The sequence below is a fragment of the Rhinolophus sinicus genome, chromosome 2 (assembly GCF_057876585.1).
Source record: "Rhinolophus sinicus isolate RSI-liver-muscle chromosome 2, RSI-T2T, whole genome shotgun sequence".
Taxonomy (NCBI): Eukaryota; Metazoa; Chordata; class Mammalia; order Chiroptera; family Rhinolophidae; genus Rhinolophus; species Rhinolophus sinicus.
The window spans coordinates 66263511-66285477 of record NC_142502.1 but is presented as its reverse complement, the minus strand read 5'-3'; the positions used below and the strand labels follow the sequence as shown (position 1 = coordinate 66285477).

General features: G+C 34.1%; 1 protein-coding gene across 13 annotated transcripts in view; it reads left to right on the top strand.

Moving 5' to 3' along the window:
- Positions 1 to 21967, top strand: part of DOP1A (DOP1 leucine zipper like protein A) — an 86646-nt gene that overhangs the window by 32456 nt on the left and 32223 nt on the right. For 7 of the 13 annotated variants that reach the window (XM_088795591.1, XM_088795588.1, XM_088795583.1 and 4 more), the window contains 11 exons: positions 3373 to 3472; positions 4218 to 4327; positions 5327 to 5435; positions 6204 to 6324; positions 8316 to 8435; positions 10179 to 10293; positions 10668 to 10697; positions 11009 to 11242; positions 18782 to 19403; positions 20042 to 20316; positions 21467 to 21619. In XM_088795591.1, coding sequence (XP_088651717.1) covers positions 3373 to 3472; positions 4218 to 4327; positions 5327 to 5435; positions 6204 to 6324; positions 8316 to 8435; positions 10179 to 10293; positions 10668 to 10697; positions 11009 to 11242; positions 18782 to 19403; positions 20042 to 20316; positions 21467 to 21619 — 1989 coding nt within the window. The remainder of the gene's footprint in view (positions 1 to 3372; positions 3473 to 4217; positions 4328 to 5326; positions 5436 to 6203; positions 6325 to 8315; positions 8436 to 10178; positions 10294 to 10667; positions 10698 to 11008; positions 11243 to 18781; positions 19404 to 20041; positions 20317 to 21466; positions 21620 to 21967) is intronic. The other 6 variants (XM_074333237.2, XM_074333233.2, XM_088795587.1 and 3 more) reach the window with 4 other exon arrangements.

Genomic DNA, 21967 nt, shown 5'->3' with positions numbered 1-21967 from the left:
TCTGGGTGGTGAACACACAATGGGATTTATAGATGATGTAATACAGAATTGTACACCTGAAATCTATGTAATTTTACTAACAATTTTCACCCCAATAAATTAAAAACAAAACAAAGAAAAAAAACCATAAATGCTGATATTAATATAAGGCATTCTTTGGAAAATCATAGATTCATCATGTGTAGTTATTTTTTGATTTAAGTTGGATTCTTTTGTTTTACAAACCAGTACATAGAAAATAAGTTCCTTTTTAAGGAGTAGAATTTGTGAATATTATGAAGAAAAAAGATCTGTTGATTTGGATAAGAACATGGAAATTGAAATTGATTATTTCATGCCTTTAAAAAAAGTCCTAACCTATAAAAAAGTAGGAGGTACTCATTGCTAGATATGTCTGAGCCAAGACTCTGAAATCCAGGCCTTTACCCAGTTTTATCTCTGTCCTGATGTTATCTTTCTTGGTTTGGTGAATTGGGCCTGTTAGACCCTTAGCAGAATTGGCTGAATTTGAAAGCCAAATGTTTAGTCACTGTGACATACTCTAGTACTTCTCTTTTTTAATTGAAATTTATTGGGGAGACAATGGTTAGTATAATTACATAGGTTTCAAGTGTATAATTCTGTAATATATCATCTATATATCACATTGTATGATCACCACCCAGAGTCATTTCTCCTTCCATCACCATATATTTGACCCCGTTTACCCTCATCTACCTCCCCCCTTACACTCTGGTAACCACTAAGTTATTGTCTGTGTCTGAGTTTTTGTTTCTTTGTCTTTGTTCCTTTGTTGCTTTCAGTTTTATATCCCACATATCAGTGAAATCATGTAGTTCTCAACTTTTCCTGTCTGACTTTTTCACCTTAGCATAATAACCTCAAGATCCATCCATTCTGTGTCATTTATTTCGCTTAGCATAATCTTAAGATCCATCCATGTTGTTGCTAATGGCACTATTTAATCTTTTCTTACTGCCAAAAAGTATTCCATTGTGTACCAATAGTATACCACAACTTCTTTATCCATTCATCTATCGAAGGACACTTGGGTTTCCATGTCTTGGCCACCGTAAATAAAGCTGCAATGAACACCAGAGCACATATATCTTTACAGATAAATGTTTTCAGATTTTTGGGGTAGATACCCAGGGCAGGGATTGCTGGGTCATATGGTAATTCTATTCTTAATTTTTTGAGGAACCTCCACACTGCCTTTCATAGTGGCTGCACCAATCTGTGTTGCCACCAACAGTATATAAGGGTTCCTTTTTCTCCACAGCCTCTCCAAAACTTATTATTTGTTTTGTAATGCTTAGCACTCTGGACTCTGACAAGCTGTGGTTTTAAAAAACTAGTTGCAACAAAGAATCTAAAATCATATCAATGGGCTTTTCATTTTCTGTTTCATTAAAATCCACTGGTCTGTCTTGCACTTTGAATGGCTCTATTACCCGTACATTCTTTTGTAACATCATGATTGGTTTTTTGGAAAATACTGTTTTACTGAATAATGCAGGTCTTCCAAATGTTGACATATTTCATTATACAATAACAAACTCCCATTCATTACTGTCATCACTGATCTCATCAGTAAAGTTTTTTTAGGTATTTGGAAGCCTTCAAGCCAATTCAGTTTAATTCAGCACAACACAATTTCAAGCCAAAAACAAATTTTCCAAAATTCTGATTTTCTTTTGGAAGCTTAAATTTTATTTGCAATGATGAATATTGTTTTTCTTGAAGTGACAGATTCTATCTATTTTTGAGGAAATGCCAAGTTTCCAACCCTGAATAATCATAGTTTTTGCAGTCATTTTTTCAGACCAGGGTGGTATTCTGTGAAAAAGCTCACAATTCACAGTCAACACAAGTCCTTTTCCTTGAAACATGTATCATATTTCAATATACCTCAGTAGTGCTTTATGTGTTCTCCCCATTTCATAGCAGAATATTAAAAGACATGTACTAAAGGAGCAATATTTAATAAAATTTTTGCTGTTTCATCAACATTCTTAAGTGAAACTGACTTTTTTTCCTTGTGTGTTTTTTGATTCTACTGCAAGTACATAACAGTAAAAAAATACAGTGACTACATGTACAGTGGATGTCACTGCTCTACTACTACTTTTCTTGCTGAGATGCCAGCAGTTTTACCCAATTTCACATGATCAGAGCAAATGTCAACACAGCAAAACAGGAAAATAACATCTTGGTATGGCTGTGAATATAGTTTTTACCTTTTGGAGCTCCTGAAAGGGTCTTAGAGATCCCCAGGAGTCTGGGGACCAAACTTTGAGAATTGCTTAGATTAATGGAAGACATCTGTATTTAGATGAGTGACTATAATTTGTCAACTATTGATGATCTGTGTTCTGTAACATCTCAGTTATTTTTGTAAGATTCTTTTGAAACAACCTAGATAAATCCCTTTCTAATACTGTCAAGAAGCATGGTGTAGTAAAAACTTCACCAGCTTGATTAACTAGAGGTCAGTTATCTAACCAGTTAGGACACTAACCAGGCATTTGAATTTAGCTAAATACTTAGGCCCTGTGTAGTTCTGGTCTTTTATTCTAGAGTGGTTGTTAGAATAGTTGATTTCCGCTTTACTTTCTAATGTTCAGACTCCCAAGATTCTATTCTAAAGTGATCCATAATATGCTTAAAATTAATAGCAACTTTATTAGCTGCCTTTTATCTTTTTTTAACTTTACCTCTTTTACCTTATGAAACCAGATCTCCTTTAGTAAGTCATTTTTTAAACATCTACTTAATGCTGTTAGGAAAGAAGTAAAGAACAAATGAATTGTTTCTCTTTAAAAGATCTGAAGTAAAATGTAAAAAAGTTTAAGATTTAAAGCTGAGTGATAAAAGTGCTCACTATATTGTTTTTTTGTGTTTTTGTATATGTTTGAAACACTATGAGATAAATATTTTAGAAAAGGAAATAAAAGACAAAATTGATGAAGATAGTGAACTTCTAAAGAACTGTAGTCAGTTGACAACACTATGAATGTGGAAGACTAAAGGCATATGATTTTTCTTGTGTCCTATAGTGCTCTATTTATTTTCTTTGTTTTGCGTCAGATTTTGCTAATATTGGATAGGATAAAGAACTTTAAACCAGAGATTAAAATAATTCAGTTACAGTTTCAGCTGTGCAACTAAATAGCAGTGTTACCTATCGTATTGTTTACTAATCTGTAAATTGGAAGTAATAATTCCTGGATTTGAAAGATCAAATGAGATACTGTTATGTGAAAGTACATGACTAAGCCCTAAAGTTCTGAATGTATTATAAGGTATTCTTTTTTAAGAAAATATATTTTTGAATGTGATTAAATACAACCACATTCCTAACTTTTTCAGGCGACTCGGCCAGATATGATCAGGATCTTGTCAGCAGCCCTTCATGTAGTACTCAGGAGGGATATGTCCCTGAACCGAAGACTTTATGCTTGGCTTCTTGGTAGGTGTTTGATGTGTGTGGTCTTACCTGGGAAAAGATGGAGGGACATTTGCTATACCTCAATATTATCAAGTTGTGTGTATGTCCTAAATGAAGAAACTGAAAGTTTGCTTAAATGGACAATAAAAATGAAAACAATATTAGTTGTGTATTGTATGAAGAAATTTCAAAAGCTTCTTAGTTGAAGAGGCCATTTTAATGCATAGGTCATGTTCCCTTTGACAAGATTTTTTTGCTCTTATAAATTGAGGTCGTTATACTATAAGTATGTAGATAAAGAAGTATAAATTAAGAATCAAAATAATGTCATAATTCCTAAAAGTTTGAAGCCATCAAAGCAATCAGGACTAATACTACTGTCCCACACATGGTACCAGTCTGTCACTCAGGCAGTACAACATTGTGTACACTTTGTTCTCCCGTACTTTTTGTATTTAGCCTTTCTTCACAACTCCTTACTATGTGGAGTAAGAGAACATCACTTAATTTGGATTTTCTGAGTCTTCACTAAATTTTAGGAAATAAAAATACAGGATAATTCTGGAAGAATACTATGATACTCACTTATGTATTGAATTGGTTTCCCTTTATTAAACTATCTAAAATGATCTCTCTTGCTGACATTGATTGGGCTACTAATTGGTAAGTATTTAGAGCTGTTTTTGAGATATTTGCAGTTTGGTGTTAGTGAACAACAGTTTTGAGAATTTCATTTTAATTTATTTTGCAATTTACTTCCATGGAGGTTTTGATAACAACGGTGCTATCATAGGACCCAGAAGCACAAGGCACAGTAACCCTGAGGAACATGCCACCTATTATTTCACTACCTTTTCAAAAGAATTGTTGGTTCAGGTAATGAATGTTTTCATTTTATGTTTTGGTTATTCCCTGACCTCTAGAGTTACTCAACAAGTATAAGACAAGGTCCTGCCTTAATTGAATTAATTCACAGTTGAAGGGGTGGAGACAAGAGTCACAAACTTCCTAAGAATGACTATAACAAGCAAATGATTACTTTAAAATGAATAAGTAACCATAAGCTAGACTCATTTCTGTGTAAGTTCAGATATAATTTTTTATAGATAAATATTAATTTTTATAGCTATTTAGATAAATATATAGATAAATATTTATTTTTATAGATAATTTTTTTTTAGTTTGTTTTCATGACTTTATTAAAACATAGTTGCAGCATCTCACCTGTGTGCCCTATGAAAGTTGGAGCTTTTTCAAAAATGGGCCAGGGCCTGTGTTATTTCCTCAGAAGCCCCAGGGAAATTTAGGTTGCAGCAGGAATCTAAATGTGTGGCAAAACTATTGTAATGGAAATGTTAAAATGATCCATAGGTTTATTTCATATTATTTTTACTTCAATTATACTTAGGATATCTCAGAATAAACTAAGAAAATACATGGTATCTGATGCATTTTTAAAAGTGAATGAAATTATAAGAATATATAGTTGGTTTTGAGTCACCAATGGGAAAATAATTATATACTGGCAGATATTGCCATGTAATGTGGCATAGTTTGGGGCATGTTGATGATCTTAAATAGAAATATTTTTATCTTTTCAGCAAACAAATAACTCATGTATTTATTTTTCTAGATTTTCTGTAACTTTCCACTTTTTTCTAGAGAAAATGTAAGCACTTCTCTTAAGACAAACAAATACGTTAACATTTTTCCCCCATCTGAGGGAAAAAGCCAACTTTATTGAAAAAGCTTCAGAAAAATAATTGGGGAAGTAACTCTCCATTACATATGATTGTATTTAAAAAATATTTTTCTTTACAAAAATCTTTGAATCTGTTTAATTAAATGACTAGTGTACTTTTTTCTTTTTTAAAGGCAATGGTAGGGATCTTACAAGTGAATGGATTTGGAGAAGAGAGCACTTTAATGCAGGATCTAAAACCTTTTCGTATTTTAATCAGTTTACTGGACAAGCCTGAGCTAGGTAATGTATGCTGTCCTAGGGCATAAGGTCACGTGGTTTTGTATTGTTTCATAACAAAAATAAGGCAAAGCTATTACTTAGAAAAATTGCTGTATTTTGAGGTGGACCTTAAATACACATTCTCAATTTCTTACCTAACATTCACTCTAGAATGTTAAGAAGATACAGGTGTACTTCCAACTGGTATGTTATCATATATCTACTTTGTACTATGTATGCGTGGAGGAGTCATTTAAAGGTGCTACCTAAGCTCTTCTTAATCCTGATTAAGTTACTGAAATTAAAACATTTATGATATATCATGACTCTCTTTATAGTTCACAGCATTCAAGGACTTAATTAGCAGTAGTAGTAATATTACTGTCATTTACTGAATGCTCAGTATATCCTGGGAACTGTGCTACCCATACAAATATTATTCCTAACGCTTACAACAGTCCTGTAAGCTTGATATTATTATCCTCATTCCAGATGAGAAACTAAAGCTCCAAGCAGTTAAATAGCTTGTCTAAGGTAATAGAGCTATTAATTGGCAAAACCAATTTCCCTGATTCTGTAATTTGTTATGTCAACCTATAGTTAAATAAACATTTGTTCGGTTGTTTACTATTTTACTCTTAGCTTCTCAAAATGTGAAGTTTAGCTTCTGAAAAAAACTATTTATAAAAATACTTGTTTTAAAGCATCCTTTGACTGGGCCAGTTTTCAGATAATCAGGATTTGCCGATGCTGATTAATTATTGTTTTTAATGTGTATATTAATTTTAGGACCTGTAATTCTAGAAGATGTCCTAATTGAAGTGTTTAGAACATTATATTCTCAGTGCAAAGCAGTATTGGATCTTCAGATGGAACAACCCTTCAGCAAGGATCATGCTCAATTAAGCAGGTGGATTGACCAAAATATTAAGCATGACATAAAGATGTCCTCATTTATTAATATTTATAAAGTGTACACTACTCTGTGAAATTTGTATTCCAAATGAGTAAATTTGATTTAAAATATCACTGTATGTTAGTAATATGAACTCTCATAATTAATTTCATTGATCTTTCAAACAGGCATTTACTGCATGACTGCTATGTAGTAGAACCACCACATTCCGGGGTTAGTTCTCAATCTCACCAATTTAGAAAACTAAGTTTTAGCAGCTAATGTGAAAATATAGATTCCAGGGAACTTATTCACACTTAACCAAACTCACAAGACATTAACTGCTACATGTCAGTTAAGAAGTTGTACCTTACTCGGTAACTAGGCCTGTTGTGTGTAAGAGGTAGTGGCTCTTGGTGACTTGGTGACTTGACATATTCAGGAGATCAGAAAAAGACTTGAATACAGAGTTAAGGAATTAAAGGGCATTGGGTGTTCTTTAAAGACTTTTTTTTCAAGTTATGGTTATTTGTTCTTTCAGATATACGTATAACCCTAACCCTAACAAAGAAAAACAAACTTTTCTTTGATTTTTTTTAAGTTCTTAAGTCTGTGAAAAGAATGTTCATTTATACATTCTACTCTTACTACTGACAACCGTTAATTGTTTAATAGCCATAACCTGGCTCTACCCTGTCATTCTAGAATATAGATTATTGATCATATACTCTTAAAATTGAAAAGGAGTTTAGAGATGAGTTACTCAGTCACTAGCATAGATGAAAGATTTTTCCTCTCCAATCTTTAGTAACCCAGTTTTTCTTTGTTGTAGAGAAAATAGCAAATTCATGGCGGCTTCCTCAGCTATATTCCCAAAATGATTCCCACTTTGTATATATATATAAACATTTTTTTTTAAATGCCTGGGATAAGTTATATAAAATTAGCATATCCTGTTCTTCAGGTTAGTAATAGCTACATGTTGACAAAGTCTTAGTTTTTCATTTCTTCTCTACTTTAAGCAGGCTACCACTTTTCCAGTCTCATCTATTATAGTATGGCAGAGGTTCCAAGACTACAATTTTCTTTTATATGATCTGCATTTCACTAGTGTCTCCTTGATGAGACTTGGGAGATAACTTGGACCTTCCTAAAACATACTTTTATGTACTAAAACATTTTAAGGCAGTTTTTGATTTCTGATAAATATGATAACCCTGTAATTTTTGTTTGAGAAGTTAATATGGGCTAACCTGATACTCTATTTCATTCTGTACTCTGCCTGATAATTTAATTGGTCTTTTGCGCTGCAACTTGTTAGATGCATTGACAGTACCCCATTATATATAAAAGCAATTGTTTTCATTGTAAGGATGGTGGTAGGAGATGGTAGGTTGGTGGGTAATTAATAGGCTAAAGGATTTCCACTTGAAATAACAAAGTTATTTTCCCTCATGGGACTTCAGTAATCATGGCTATATACAGTATTAGTTCTTTTTGCTTGTGCTATTTTTTCAAGCTAAGAATAATAATTAGATTGAAACTCTCCAACATAAACTTAACCTTTTTAAGCAAATCCTGAACAGCACAGGAAAGCAGACAAAATTATTTTAGAATCAAGGCTGTCAAAATCAAATCACTACTTAGTTTATATGTGCTACGGGAAACAAAATAATTTAATGCCAAATTAACAGGCACTCAGAGTAGTTCAAAAATAACTTCCAGTTCTTTTGCTGGAAGCACAACTGTTTTTTTCTTATGCAAGGCTAATTTTTTATCTTGATCATCATTTGAGTTATGAAAACGCAAATTCAGAAAAATAACTACACATAAAGTAATAGGAGAGTGGCAGTACATAAAAATTATCTGTTCCAATTTTCTCACCAGGAAGTTTTCTGTCAACTGCCTAGGAATAGGTACTACCCTAACAACACTGCACTCAAATTTAAATTTGAAAAAATAAATGTTAATATTTATTAGTTTCTGTTTTTCTTTTCCTTTTTTAGTAAATTAAGGGAAAATAAGAAAACAGCTGAGCTGATTAAAACTGCCAACCTTCTCTTTAATTCCTTTGAGCCTTATTATATGTGGGATTATGTTGCACGTTGGTTTGAAGAATGTTGTAGGTATGTTAAACTGTTTCATTCATTTTAAATTAATAGCATTCAAAGCCAACTTTTCTTTGTTTTTTTTAAGTTCTTAAGTCTGTGAAAAGAATGTTCATTTATACATTCTACTCTTACTACTGACAACCGTTAATTGTTTAATAGCCATAACCTGGCTCTACCCTGTCATTCTAGAATATAGATTATTGATCATATACTCTTAAAATTGAAAAGGAGTTTAGAGATGAGTTACTCAGTCACTAGCATAGATGAAAGACTTTTCCTCTCCAATCTTTACTAACCCAGTTTTTCTTTGTTGTAGAGAAAATAGCAAATTCATGGCGGCTTCCTCAGCCATATTCCCAAAATGATTCCCACTTTGAATAATGAAAAATTCCTTGGTGTCATACTTGTGTTTTTCAAGCCATAGGCCAAGCCATATTGTCACTATTGAGTGATAAAAGCCCTCCACCCCTTAGGACATAAAACTTAAAAAATACTCTGAAAACCCAAGAATACTAGTGAACCTGAGTAGAATCTGCCAGATTCTAGCCAAATCCTCTCAAAACTAGATTAACGTCTCAAGCCTCAGGCGCATATAGTTAAAAAGTAAGCATGTACAATCTTGGGATTAGAAATCTTTTAAAAATGTAAATTATGATGTGGTACTTTCATTGTGCATTTAATGACTTAGAGAGTTGCTTGCTTATTCATTCAGCAAATATTGACACCCAACTGAAAAGCACTATGCTGGGCATTTAGATGGTCCCAGTCTTCGAAGACATTGTAGTAGAAACAAGTAAGACATGCACATGTGTATTCCCTAGTATTAAATTGAAAGTTACCAATGTCTTAGTATAGATTTAAATGTGGTAGGAATGTTGAGGAATTAGGAGTGACTTTTGCCACCTGGCCTTCATTTCTATATTCACAAACACACATATCCACCCTTCTTTAACTAACCTGGACTCTTTCCTGAACACACATTAACTTTCATACTGCTGAGCCTTCACTTGTGCTATTTCTTCTAAAATATTCTTCCCCTTTGCCTATCTGCTAAAGTCCCATACAGAGGTCACCCACCATTCAGTAGCCTTCCATGACTCCCTTAAATCTCCCATCAGAATCAACGTTTCCTGTACTGTCACACTGTTACATTTATATGTCTATATGCTTATATTTCTTGCTGGTTAGAAACAGTACCATATTCTTAACTTTGTGTCTTCAGAGTGTAGGGCAGTGTATGGTCATATAAGATTAATGTGATTTGATGTGAATGTTGGAGTAATGATCTCTACTACTTGGATCAGAAGAGGCTTCCTGAGGAGGTAACATTTGATATCACACCTTGAAGGATGGATGCATTCTGTATATGAGAGAATGAGGTTGGGGAAGGGTGGCAATCTAGGAGGACAAGTTGGTATAAACAAAGGCCCTGAGGTTAGAAATCAAGTAGCAAATAATCCATTTTAACTAGGAGATAATACCTGTTGTGGGAGCAATAGGAAATAAGTCCCCAAAAATGTGATCCATCCAGAACACTTGGAAATACAGGATGGGAATTACAAGGAGAGGTTAAACCTGTGAATCTTGCTGTGGGAATTTTCCACAAAGTACTGTAGTGTCCTGGGGGAAAAGGAAATGTGCTCTATCACAAGAACATTACTGTGTGTTTCCCAATGTTGACTTGACCCTCATCATAAAGACAATCTGTATTCATTTCACATGACAGTATACTTGATAAAGTGAATTTTGTCCTTTTAGGAGAACACTGCACGCCCGACTTCACATTGGGCCTGGAGATAGTAGTGATTCATCTGAGTTACAGCTGACCAATTTCTGCTTACTGGTGGATTTTTTATTGGATATAGTGTCTTTGGTAAGATCACCTTGGTAAAAAATTTTGAGGCAATCTAATAACAGTTCAAAGATTTCATATTGGAGACAAACCTTATCTTTAAATGTCAACTTAAAAATTGTATTGATTTTTTTTTTCTTTTTTGCCATAACTTTTTTCATAAAATTTTCCAAGTGTTTTGTCCTCTGATTTATAATTACATATACAAGTCTTATATAACACATAGAATATACTTCATAAATGCATGTTATTGAAATGTTAAATGTTTAGTGTATAATGGTCTAATGCTACATTTATATTCATTAATGATTTTTTTTTTCTATTAAATGAGGACTGTTGGAAATCTTTTCCCCTTATCTTTTCTCTCCTCAATTCTTTGCTTTCTCATTTTGAAGCCTACTAGAAGTATGAGGGTGCTGTGTCAGGTATGACATTCAGCCTGTTTTGTTTTTAAATGGTTGTATTCACTTTTAGTATAATTTCAGTAACGTAGCAAATAAAGCTGGGGTTATTTTATAATATATAATTTGAAGTATTTAAATTGAAAAATTGGGAATATAAATTTTATAAGTCAATAATAAAATGACCATACAATGTTAATTAAGAGCATGATACATATACAATATTACAGATGAGTAAAATTATTTCATTTTTTATATAGACTACAAAGAAATGAAATAGCATAACTTTTAGGTTATACATATTTAAACGTTTGTCATTTCACTTTTATTTTCAGGAGACTTATATTGAAATCCAGACAGAACACTTGCCCCAGCTGCTGCTCAGGATGGTTTCTGCCCTGACAAGCCATCTCCAGACATTGCACTTGTCTGAACTCACAGATTCGCTCAGGCTCTGCTCAAAGATCCTTAGCAAAGTTCAACCTCCACTCTTATCTGCCAGCACCAGGGGTGTTTTGCAGTTTCCAAGTGGGCAGAACAACTCAGTCAAAGAATGGGAAGACAAAAAGGTAATGTTAGTTATTAATTTTGGTGTTAGACCAGTTACAGATGACCTTTTAACAACATGAGTTTGAACTGCTTGGGTCCATTTATGTGCAGATTTTCTTCAATAAATGTAAAATTTTTGGAGATTTGTGACAATTTGAAAAAACTCACAAATGAACCATGTAGCTTACAAATAACAACTTTTGAGAAACAAGAAAAAGTTAGGTAAATCATGAATGCGTAAAATATATGTAGATAATAGTCTATTTTATCATTTTCTACCATAAAATATGCACCAATCTATTATAAAAAATTAAAAGTTATCAAAACTTAAGCGCACACTTACAGATCATATATGGAGCCATTTGCAGTCAAGAAAAATGTAAACAAAGATGCAGTATTTTATCATAACTCCATAAAATTAATATATACTATACTACTCTAATAATTTCGTAGTCACCTGTTGCTATTGCAGTGAGCACGTATTGTGAGTATCCACTTAAAAGGCCATGTAACGCTAATCATCTCTGCATGAGCAGTTCGTCTGTCTAGTAAATTGCATATTGCAGTAAGAGTGATCTCTCATGGTTCGCGTGTATTTTTCATCATGTTGAGTGCAATACCATAAACCTTGAATAACACCAGGAGACCCATAGGACATGCCACTAGTGATGCTGGAAGTGCTCCCCAGAAACAGAGAAAAGAAATGACAGTCCAAGAAAAAGTCGAATTGCTTGATATGTGCCATAGATTGAGGTCTGCAGCTGTCATTGCCTGCCATTTCAATACAAATGAATTCCAGCATAAGGACCATTGCTTAAAAAAGCTGTGCCAGCAGGAGCGATAACCTTACACTTTTGTAAAACACCTTTTTATCTAGTGTTGAAAATGTAGCTTTTATGTGGGTGCAGGATTGCTACAAGAAAGGCATACTTAAAAGATTCTTAATATGAATTAAGGAAAAGTAAAGTCACTATGTGACAACTTAAAGTAAAAGGAAAGTGAAGGATCCAAAGGTGGAGAATTTAATGCTAGCAAAGGATGGTTTGATAATTTTAGAAAGAGGTTTGGTTTAAAAACTGTCAAGATAACAGGAGAAACAGCTTCTGCCAACCAAAAGGCAGATTTTTCCCAGACACCATTAAAATCATCAAGGAGAAAGGATATCTACCTGAACAGGTTTTTAATGCAGATGAAAGTGTCCTACCTATTGTGGTGAAAAAATGCCACAAAAGACATTTATTAGTAAGGAAGAGATGCTAGTACCAGGCTTGAGCGCAGGAAGGAATAGGCTAGTTCCATTGCTTTTATGCAAATGCAGTTGGGTTAGTGATCACAACTACCCTTATCTATAAACCTGCTAAACCCTGAGCCTTGAAGGGAAAAGATAAACACCAGCTGCCAGTCTTTTGGTTGTACATCAAGAAGGCCTGGAACATTTTTTCTGGATTGATCCACCGATGCTTTGTCCCTGGAGTCATCAAGTACCTTCCCAGTAAAGGCAGTCTGGGAATGTCATTTAAAGTTCTTTCAATATGGACAATGCCCCTGGCCACCCAGAACCCCATGAGTTCAACAACGAAGGCATTAAAGTGGTCTACTTGCCCCAAACACATCTCTAATTCAGCCTCTAGATCAGGGGATCGTAAGGCTCATTACACGAGGTTCTCTATGGAAAGGATTGTCAACTATGGAAGAGAATGCCAATAGAACATCATGAAAGTCTGGAAGTATGACACCATTGAAGATGCCATTGTTACAGAAAAAGCCGTGAAAGACAGCAAGTCCAAAACAATAAATAATTGCTGGAGAAAACTGTGTGCAGATGTTGTTCCTGATTTCACAGGATTTACAAGAGCCAATCAAGGATATCATGAAAGAGATTGTGGATGTGGCAAAAAGGTGGAGGATGAAGGGTTTCAAACTCTGGATCTTAGAGGAATTTAAGAGCTCATAGATACCACACCAGAGGAATTAACAGTTGACTTGATGGTGATGAGTGCTTCCAAGCCAATGCCAGACAATGAGGAAGAAGATATAAAAGAAGCCGTGCCAGAAAACAAACTGACATCAGACAGTCTGGCTAAGGGTTCCAATTATTCAAGACTGCTTTTGACTTCTTTTATAACACTGCCCATCTATGCAGGCACTTAAAACTAGATAAAGCAAACGATGGAAGAAGGATTGGTACCATAGAGAAACATTTTTAAAGAAATGAAAAGCAGAGAAGTCAGACAGAAATTACAGCATATTTCCATAAAGTTATACCGAGTGTGCCTGCCTCTCCTACCTCCCCTTCCACCTCCTTCACCCCTTCACCTCTGTCACCCCTGAGACAGCAAGACCAACCCCTCTTCCTCCTCAGCCTACTCAAGATGTTGAGCATGAAGACCTTTATGATCGACTTCCACTTAATGAATACTAACTAATCATCACGCCTTACAGTTATAAAGCTGTTTGTATCTGTTGTGTATGTATGTGTGTCTTCATGTGAAAAAATCGAATAACTGCAGCAAGAATGTAGGCGAGGTTTTTGTGTCATCATTATCATCATTGCCTAAGTATTCACTGTGTAGAACATTGTGGATGACTTGTATGGATATGGATAGTCTATCTTTACATAGGCATAAGATGAATGATATTTAATATAAAATTAATAATGTATTAGTTTTCTTCCTGCTTTATAACTGCTTTTGAAGAATTATATTACTGTACAGTATGCCTCTCTCATAATTGAAGAAACTGCATATCAGCCAGTTATCACAGGTAAGTGGTGTTTTTTAAAAAAAAGTAACAATGTTTCCAATTCTGTATTAGGAATGTGACTAATACTGTATGCCATAAAAATTTTATAATGATTTATTCATTAGTGTATAGGCTAAGCTACCATGAAGCAATCATAACGATTGCACTAGGCTACCATAAAACAATGATATTGCTCTGCTTTGCTATCAATGCATGAATTGTTACACCAGTAAATAAGTATGAGTTTATTATTCATATTGTATTTTCATTTTTGATGTCTAGTGTTAGTCATACATACAACGTCTACAGTGTTTTGTATCATATAAGACAATATTGATGTAGGTGCTGACAAACAGGCAATGTAAACTTACGTTATCAATAAATACAGGACAGTACTATCGACGTATGTTCTGTTCCTTATTATTTTCTTTTCTCTAGCTTTATTGTAAGAACACAGTATCTAATACATATAACTAATAAAGTGTGTGTTAATCAACTGTTTATGTTATCAGTAAGGTTTCTGGTCAACAGGCTATTAGTAGTTAAGTTTTGGAGCAGTGAAAAGTTATATTTGGATTTTGACTGTTTAAGGGGGTCAACATTCCTCCTACCCCCACATTGTTCAAGGGGCAACTATATTTCTTCAGAGCAGACCAGTTTCTGCATAAAATCACTTACACAGAACCATTTAAACATTAGTGAATCTTGCCTAGATCCAAGTGTTGTGGCAGGAGATTTATCTTGTAGACTTTCGGCTGTAGTGCAATTTTAATTGTTTATGTCAGCACTTTACAAGAGAAATATAGTGATAGCAACATATGTAATCTTTAAATTTCTGGTAACCCCATTAAAAAGTAAAAAGACAGGTGAAAATAATTTTAATTATATTTTATTTAGCTCTTTATAGCTCATTTATTACCATTTCTACATATAATCCATATAAAATTGATGTAATATAAAAAAATTAGATATTTTATATTCTTCTTTGTACTGTCTTCAAAATCCCAGTGTGTAGTTTACACCTATAGCATATCTTCGTTCAAATGCTGAATATTTATCAGAAGCATTTGAAATAAAAATAGTTCCTCTGTCAGATCAGCCACATTTCAGGTGCAGTAGACACATGTCTAGTAGTTCCATATTGGACCAGGTTTATAATCTAAACTTTACTGATCCTTTTCATATTTATACACTAAATTTTTGACATGCTCTTCTTAAAACCCAGAATCTTTTTACGCTCCTCAATCTTCTGGATTCTTAATGCTTACTTTATGACATTGAATAGAATTATAAAAATTTTAATCTGGCACTAGTAACATACTTAAACACCTATGAAAAACCGATGAAAAAATCAGCAGTTTAGAAGCTTTCAGGTTTATAATATTAAAATATTTTTTAGCAAATATTAAACATTTAATGGAATTATATAGGTACAGTGGCACTATGTTAAAACAAAAATTTATAGCATATAAGGTTCATTACCTAAATCCAGGATTTGTATAGTTGCCCTTATTCTTTTCAGCTGCGTTTTCATTGTTTTTCAGCGCGTCAAAATGTATTATCAGGATGATCTCATACAACCTTTCCTATCAAGTATTAATCCTAAAGCTTTCTTCTTTTTTTTTTGGCCCTTTTATATATATTGCTTTTAATATATGAAATGGCCATTACTGACCCTCAGGCAATTTAAATATATCCCAGGATTATCCTACATAAACTAAAATCAGTCTCTCTTACTTCCTACCTGCTTATTATTTATATGTGATATTCTGTTATGATATGATTCTGTTGTTGGGAAATTCATTTTGTGCATTATTTTTCCTTTATGTCTTAGGATTGTCTTAAAAATAAAACTAAAATAAATATTACCACTTTTGAAGATTTGCTTTTTGTTTGAATGAGATTAGTGAGAGTAGAGAAAGGACCTTAGCACTCTCTCAAAGCATATTCAAATATGTAAATATTTACTATGTAGAAAACATCTGGAGGCACTTATTGATGATTCCCGGTAAGGTAAATGGGAAGATCCATTCGTAGTAAATGAAATACAATTAAATAATATACTCTCTAAAAAACACAATGGTTCATTAACCTTAGAGTATGCTTTTCCCTCTCTCTTTTTGGTTTTCTTCTATGTTCCCAGGGCATATATCTTCTTGCCTACTTTTTACTGAAGCACAATGATATTATCTTCACTGAGATGTCTGAAAATTGATCATATTTGAAAGCTGAGGGTATTTTCTGTATTTTTTTGAAAGTGTAAGTGAAGGAATGGTTCTTTAAAAAATTATAAATCTAATTTTGTCTCTATGCACTTAGTACATTTTTGTAAAATGAGTGTATTGGATCTCTATATTCACATGTCCAAAACATGTAATTCCTTTCTATTTTCAGGAAGACATTTTAGTTTATGTTTAATGTGGACCATACAGCTAAATATTATAAATGTATGCAAGTTTAACTGAATTTTTAGCTTGAATTCTATTAATGTAATATCATCCAGTGTTTTATGATCCTTACGTAAAAAAGTCTACAGAAAAAACTTTATAGTAATACACTAATGACAGTTTTACCATTTAAGTACTTTTTTAATGTATTCATACAAGATTTTAAATGGTTGTTAACCTTTCAAAAGACAAAAAAAATGACAAGTTCATTTCTGACAGTCACCTCTAACTTTGGCATTATAGTAAGAAAATTTCTGATATTGTTACAGATATAGTGATATACTATTGTGAAAAGAGCATGAAGTGTAGAATTACCTAATTTCAGCTCTTCTACTGACTACTTCTACTAAGCCTATTTGCTATAACCTTGGGCAAGTTTTTTTTGGTTTCTTTGTTTTTTAACCTTCCTGAGCCTTAGTTTTCTTACCTTTGAAATAGAACAGCCTGTCTTCATTCAGCACTCAGATTGTATAAGGCGCTAGGTATCCAGAAGTGAATGAACTAGGCACAGTCTCTACCCTTCTTGACCCTTTCTTCCTAGGATACAGACATTAAACAAAGAATTGCACATTTAATTATAGTTGTGATAAATGTATGAAGGATAATATAGAGTGGTAGGAATGTGGAAAATGGAGTGATCTGACCTAGACTGGGGGCCAAAGGAGGCTTTCTTAAGAAAAAATTATTTCAGTGAAATCCTAGAGAAATTTGGGGTAAGGGTGAGGTAGAAAGAAGAGAACACTTGACAGAGGAAAGACCATTCGCAAAGGCTGTTGGGCAGACAGCATAATGCAGCAAGGGGAGATGCAGCTGTTGAGGTAGGCAGGAGCCAGGTCTTACAGTCCCTTTTCACTATACTAAAACTTTTACTCTTTATCTTAGAAGCAATGGGAACACACTTAAGAGAAAATAGCAAGTGACAATCAAATGTATGTATTAGAGAAATTACTCTGGCTGCAGTGTAGAGTATGGATGTGAGAAGCAAAAATGGATATGGAGAGACCTGCAGCAGTGCAGATGAGAGGTGGTGGTAACACGTACTAACAAGATGGTGGCGTGAAGACAGCTAAATGGATGGATTAGCCATATACTTAGGAGAAAAAAAATCAAGAAGACATAGTAATGGGTTGACTGTTAAGGGTTATGAGTGATCATTAACATTTATTGAATGTTTGCTAAGTGTCAGGTATTATGCCTGGTACTTTATATATATATCCTGTTTTACTTAATCCTCATAGCAGCCATAAAATGTAGGGATTGTCATCTCAACTATACAAGTTAGGAAACTGAGGTTTGGAAATGTTAAATAACTTGTCAACCTAGTAAGTGACAGAGCCTTAGCTGACTCACGGCCAGCTCCCTTAACCACTACGCTGAAATAGATGTGGAGGGGTGTGGAGGAGAGGTGAAGAAGGTACCAGGAATCACCCCTAGGTTTCTGTCTTCCTGGTCTGATGAATAGTGGTGTGATTCACTGAAGCAAGCAACATTGGGTGAGGCCCAGCTTTGTGGCAGCAGTATGTATCACAGTGTATATCTTTAGTGATCGTATTCAAATTCAAATTATGCTCTGGCACTCTCAAGGAACTTTTGTTTACTTAAACTAAAATATGTTTGATGATTGTACTTGTCCTATTGTTATAGGGAGTGAACAGTTGATTCATTCCATCTCTACTGCAATAGCTGGTTCACTTTTTGTTTATAATTTGTTTCTTATCTTGCCCTCTAGATTATAAACTATTGCTTTTAGTCCTAGTACTTAATACAGTCTGGCACAAAATGTAAGTTCAGTAACTATTTGTTGAAAGAATCTAAGATTAATAGCAAACATTGAAATAGTGCTTTACACACTTCAGACATAAATTTTACTCATGTGGTCCTGAATAGGTGACCTATTCGATTTTATTTCTAGTTTTCAAAATGTCATTTTTTAAATCTTATATGTCTCATTCCTTGCATTGTTTAGACATTAGCAAAATTGCATTATTTAGACACTAGGAAAGTGTTTTCTTAAAGTAGATTGAATAAATTTTTAGTCATTTGAAAACAAGGATATGGATCCTAGAGATTTGTACATACACACGTTTTGCCCTCAAGAACCTAACTTTATAATATGCATGTAGTGAAAAATAAATACTTAGTGAATGACTTTAATGTATTCATTAGAACTGTATCAGTACTTCTTATTGGTTGTCATAGGCATATACATCAATTGTAGAAACCATTTTAAGATTCAGCTGAATATGTAGATTAAGTTGTGAATAGTCTAATCTAAAACTGACTTCTCTCAAAACGTGGCCATTTCTAATTTTTAATTTCTAATATATACATTTAGCTACTCACCCTTTTGTTCTTTTTAATCTCTACTAGGTATCATCAGTTTCTCTTGAAAATCCTACTGAAGTGTTTGAAGATGGAGAAAATCCCCCAAGTAGTCAGTCATCAGAGAGTGGATTCACTGAGTTTATACAGTATCAAGCAGACCGAACTGATGACATTGACCGAGAACTGAGTGAGGGGCAAGGAGCAGCTGCCATCCCAATTGGTAGCACGTCCTCGGAGACAGAAACAGCCTCCACTGTGGGATCTGAGGAAACCATCATTCAGCCCCCGTCTGTAGTCACTCAGGGGACAGCACCCCGAAGTGGGAAGACAGCCCAGAAGACTGCAATGCAGTGCTGCTTGGCGTACGTCCAACAGTTTCTCACCAGACTGATCAACCTCTATATCATTCAGAGTAGCTCTTTCTCTCAGACTTTAGCTGCAGAGCATCATGGGGACCTCAGCGGACAGCTAGGAGAGACTCCAAAATGGGACCGGGATTCACATGGAGATGTAAAAGAGAGGAACATAAATAAACAAAAAACTTCAAAAGAATACCTTTCTGCCTTCCTTGCTGCCTGCCAGCTCTTCTTGGAGTGTTCAAGTTTCCCAGTTTACATTGCTGAGGGGAACCATACCTCAGAGTTATGTTCTGAAAAATCAGAAACTGGTAAGGTAGTTTATGTGTTATTTATATTTAAATATTTTTATGGTACGCGTGTTTTTTATTTAGGAGCACTCAGATATTAAAACGGGATATTTTTACATAGTTAAATTTTAAAGTATTATTTTAATCTATAGATTTTTTAAAAAAATGAAATACTGTCATGGGGAGATTGATATGTTGGAAATTTTTGAAATTTTGCTGTCTTTCACGGTTTGCAAGTGAGTAGAAGCTAAGAAGGAAATTAACTCCTTTATTGGAGAAAAGTAATGTAATATTTAGGTCCACTAGTTTTCTTTATTATGACTACTATCACATGTGCTTACCTTTATTTAAATTTATATATATACACATACAAAGTACAGTGGTTACTACATAGTATTTGATTAATATACTGCTTCAGGACAGGAAAATAAATCATATAACTTGGCATAAGAAAAATACACATTAAAAATTTATGAAATTCTTGTTGCTGCTTTATTTTCTGAAAGCTCTAGTCTAGGGGAGAAATCAGGTTTTGTTATCAGATCGAGGCCTAAAGGTATTAAGTAGAGGTGCTTTGTTTTTTGTTGTTGTTGTTTTAATTCACTTGGAAATACAGCTGAAAGGTCTAAGGTGATGAGCTATTGGTTCTGTTGTTTCAGACTGGGAGCATGTGCAGCCTCCACTGTGGCTCCAGACGCTGATGAATGCTTGCAGCCAAGCCAGTGATTTCAGTGTGCAGAGTGTTGCTATTTCACTAGTCATGGACCTGGTGGGATTGACTCAGTCTGTGGCCGTCGTCACTGGGGAAAACATCAACGGTGTGGAACCTGCGCAACCCTTAAGTCCAAACCAGGGAAGAGTAGCTGTGGTTATTAGACCTCCCCTCACACCGGGCAATTTGAGGTACATAGCTGAGAAGACTGAATTTTTCAAGGTAAATTTAAAAAAATACATACATGACTAAGATGATACTTGACCTAGTTTGCGTAGAAAAGATTTTAAAGATGATAACCAGTCTTAATTGAACACTTTAATGTCATACCATATAGAAAAGATATAGTTGATTTGTACTACTTTGCCCATCTTGTCCCCAGTTTTGTGTGTAGGAAAAAGACAAGGATGAGGGAAGTATGAAGATATAAAGAAAGAATGGTATTAAGGCACTAAAGCCATGGAGGAAATAATTTCAGATAAAAAAAAAAGGAGATCTCACTTATAGTTAAACTTATTTCCAGATGAAGTGGTTGTGGCACTTTTGCTTTGCACAATTTCAGCTCTCCAAAACTCCCAGGAAAAGTTTTCCTGACTGTAAATTGTCTGATTGTGATCTGTGGTATATAATGGCATTTAGAAAAAATGCACAGTCTTTGATTTCTATCACAATAGTACGTATAATATTTGCTACGTAGAAAGAACATCAAGTATATTTGGATTATATTACATCTTAAGCAGGTAGATTTTTTTATACGTAAATAATTTTTAAAAATTCTTATCTGATTTCAAGTCATTGTGCCCCTTCAGATCTAGATTAGAGGTGATTTCTGTAATGTGATGATAGTAATCCCTGAAGGTTGTTGCATTTCTCTTAATGCTGTCAGAGATCATCAAACACTGTGTTAACACATGAAGCACTGAAATACATATGACCCGTTTTATATGGCTTAGCAGTTTGGGTATTTGGACCATGAATTATATTTCACTTTGCAACATATAACTGTAAATACTAATATATTAAATGTGGGATTTGTATCTTCTTAAGGATAATGTAATCTAGCATCACTTTATTAAATGTCACTAAAATAGTGAAATGGGGACTTATTTTGGACCTGCAGAAAGTACTTACATGTCTGATATTTAAAATAAATACTATTAAAGGGCTATCATAGGAGGTTCTAAGGGTCTGGATGACCAGAAAGTGGGCATAAGGAAAGGCACACTTTTCAATCTCATCCCAGTGGCATAATGAGTGTTAAAGGCCTTCTGGGGCTGGCAGTCAGACTTGTTTGTACCAGTAAGAAATGTTTGTTAATAAGTTTTCATTTATGGTTTTGTTAACACGGTCACTTTTTCATCTTTTTCTATAGCATGTAGCTTTAACATTGTGGGACCAGCTGGGAGATGGGACACCTCAGCACCACCAAAAGAGTGTGGAACTTTTTTATCAATTACATAACTTGGTTCCTTCTTCTAGCATCTGTGAGGATGTTATAAGTCAGCAGTTAACCCATAAGGATAAGGTAAATTCTTCTATTCTTATCCTGTGTCCACTCCCCACTCCTATTATACCAAAATGTAAATATAGGAAAATGATTGCAACTAGTATCTGAATAAGAGATAACAGCTTCATTCAAAATGATCTTAATCTTCAAAATAAATATGTTCATTTCAGAGGAAAGTTATTTTAAAAAGCATCAGTAATATGAAAAATCAAGTAACCCAAAATCAAATACGGGGTTTATTTCTTGATTCAGGACATCAGTTATGGGTAGTTGCTGTTTTGATTTCTTGAGACATTTAAAGAGAACTCAGTGGCCTCAGTAATGAAACTGATGGGTACATTAATATGTGGGAAATGAAATAATATT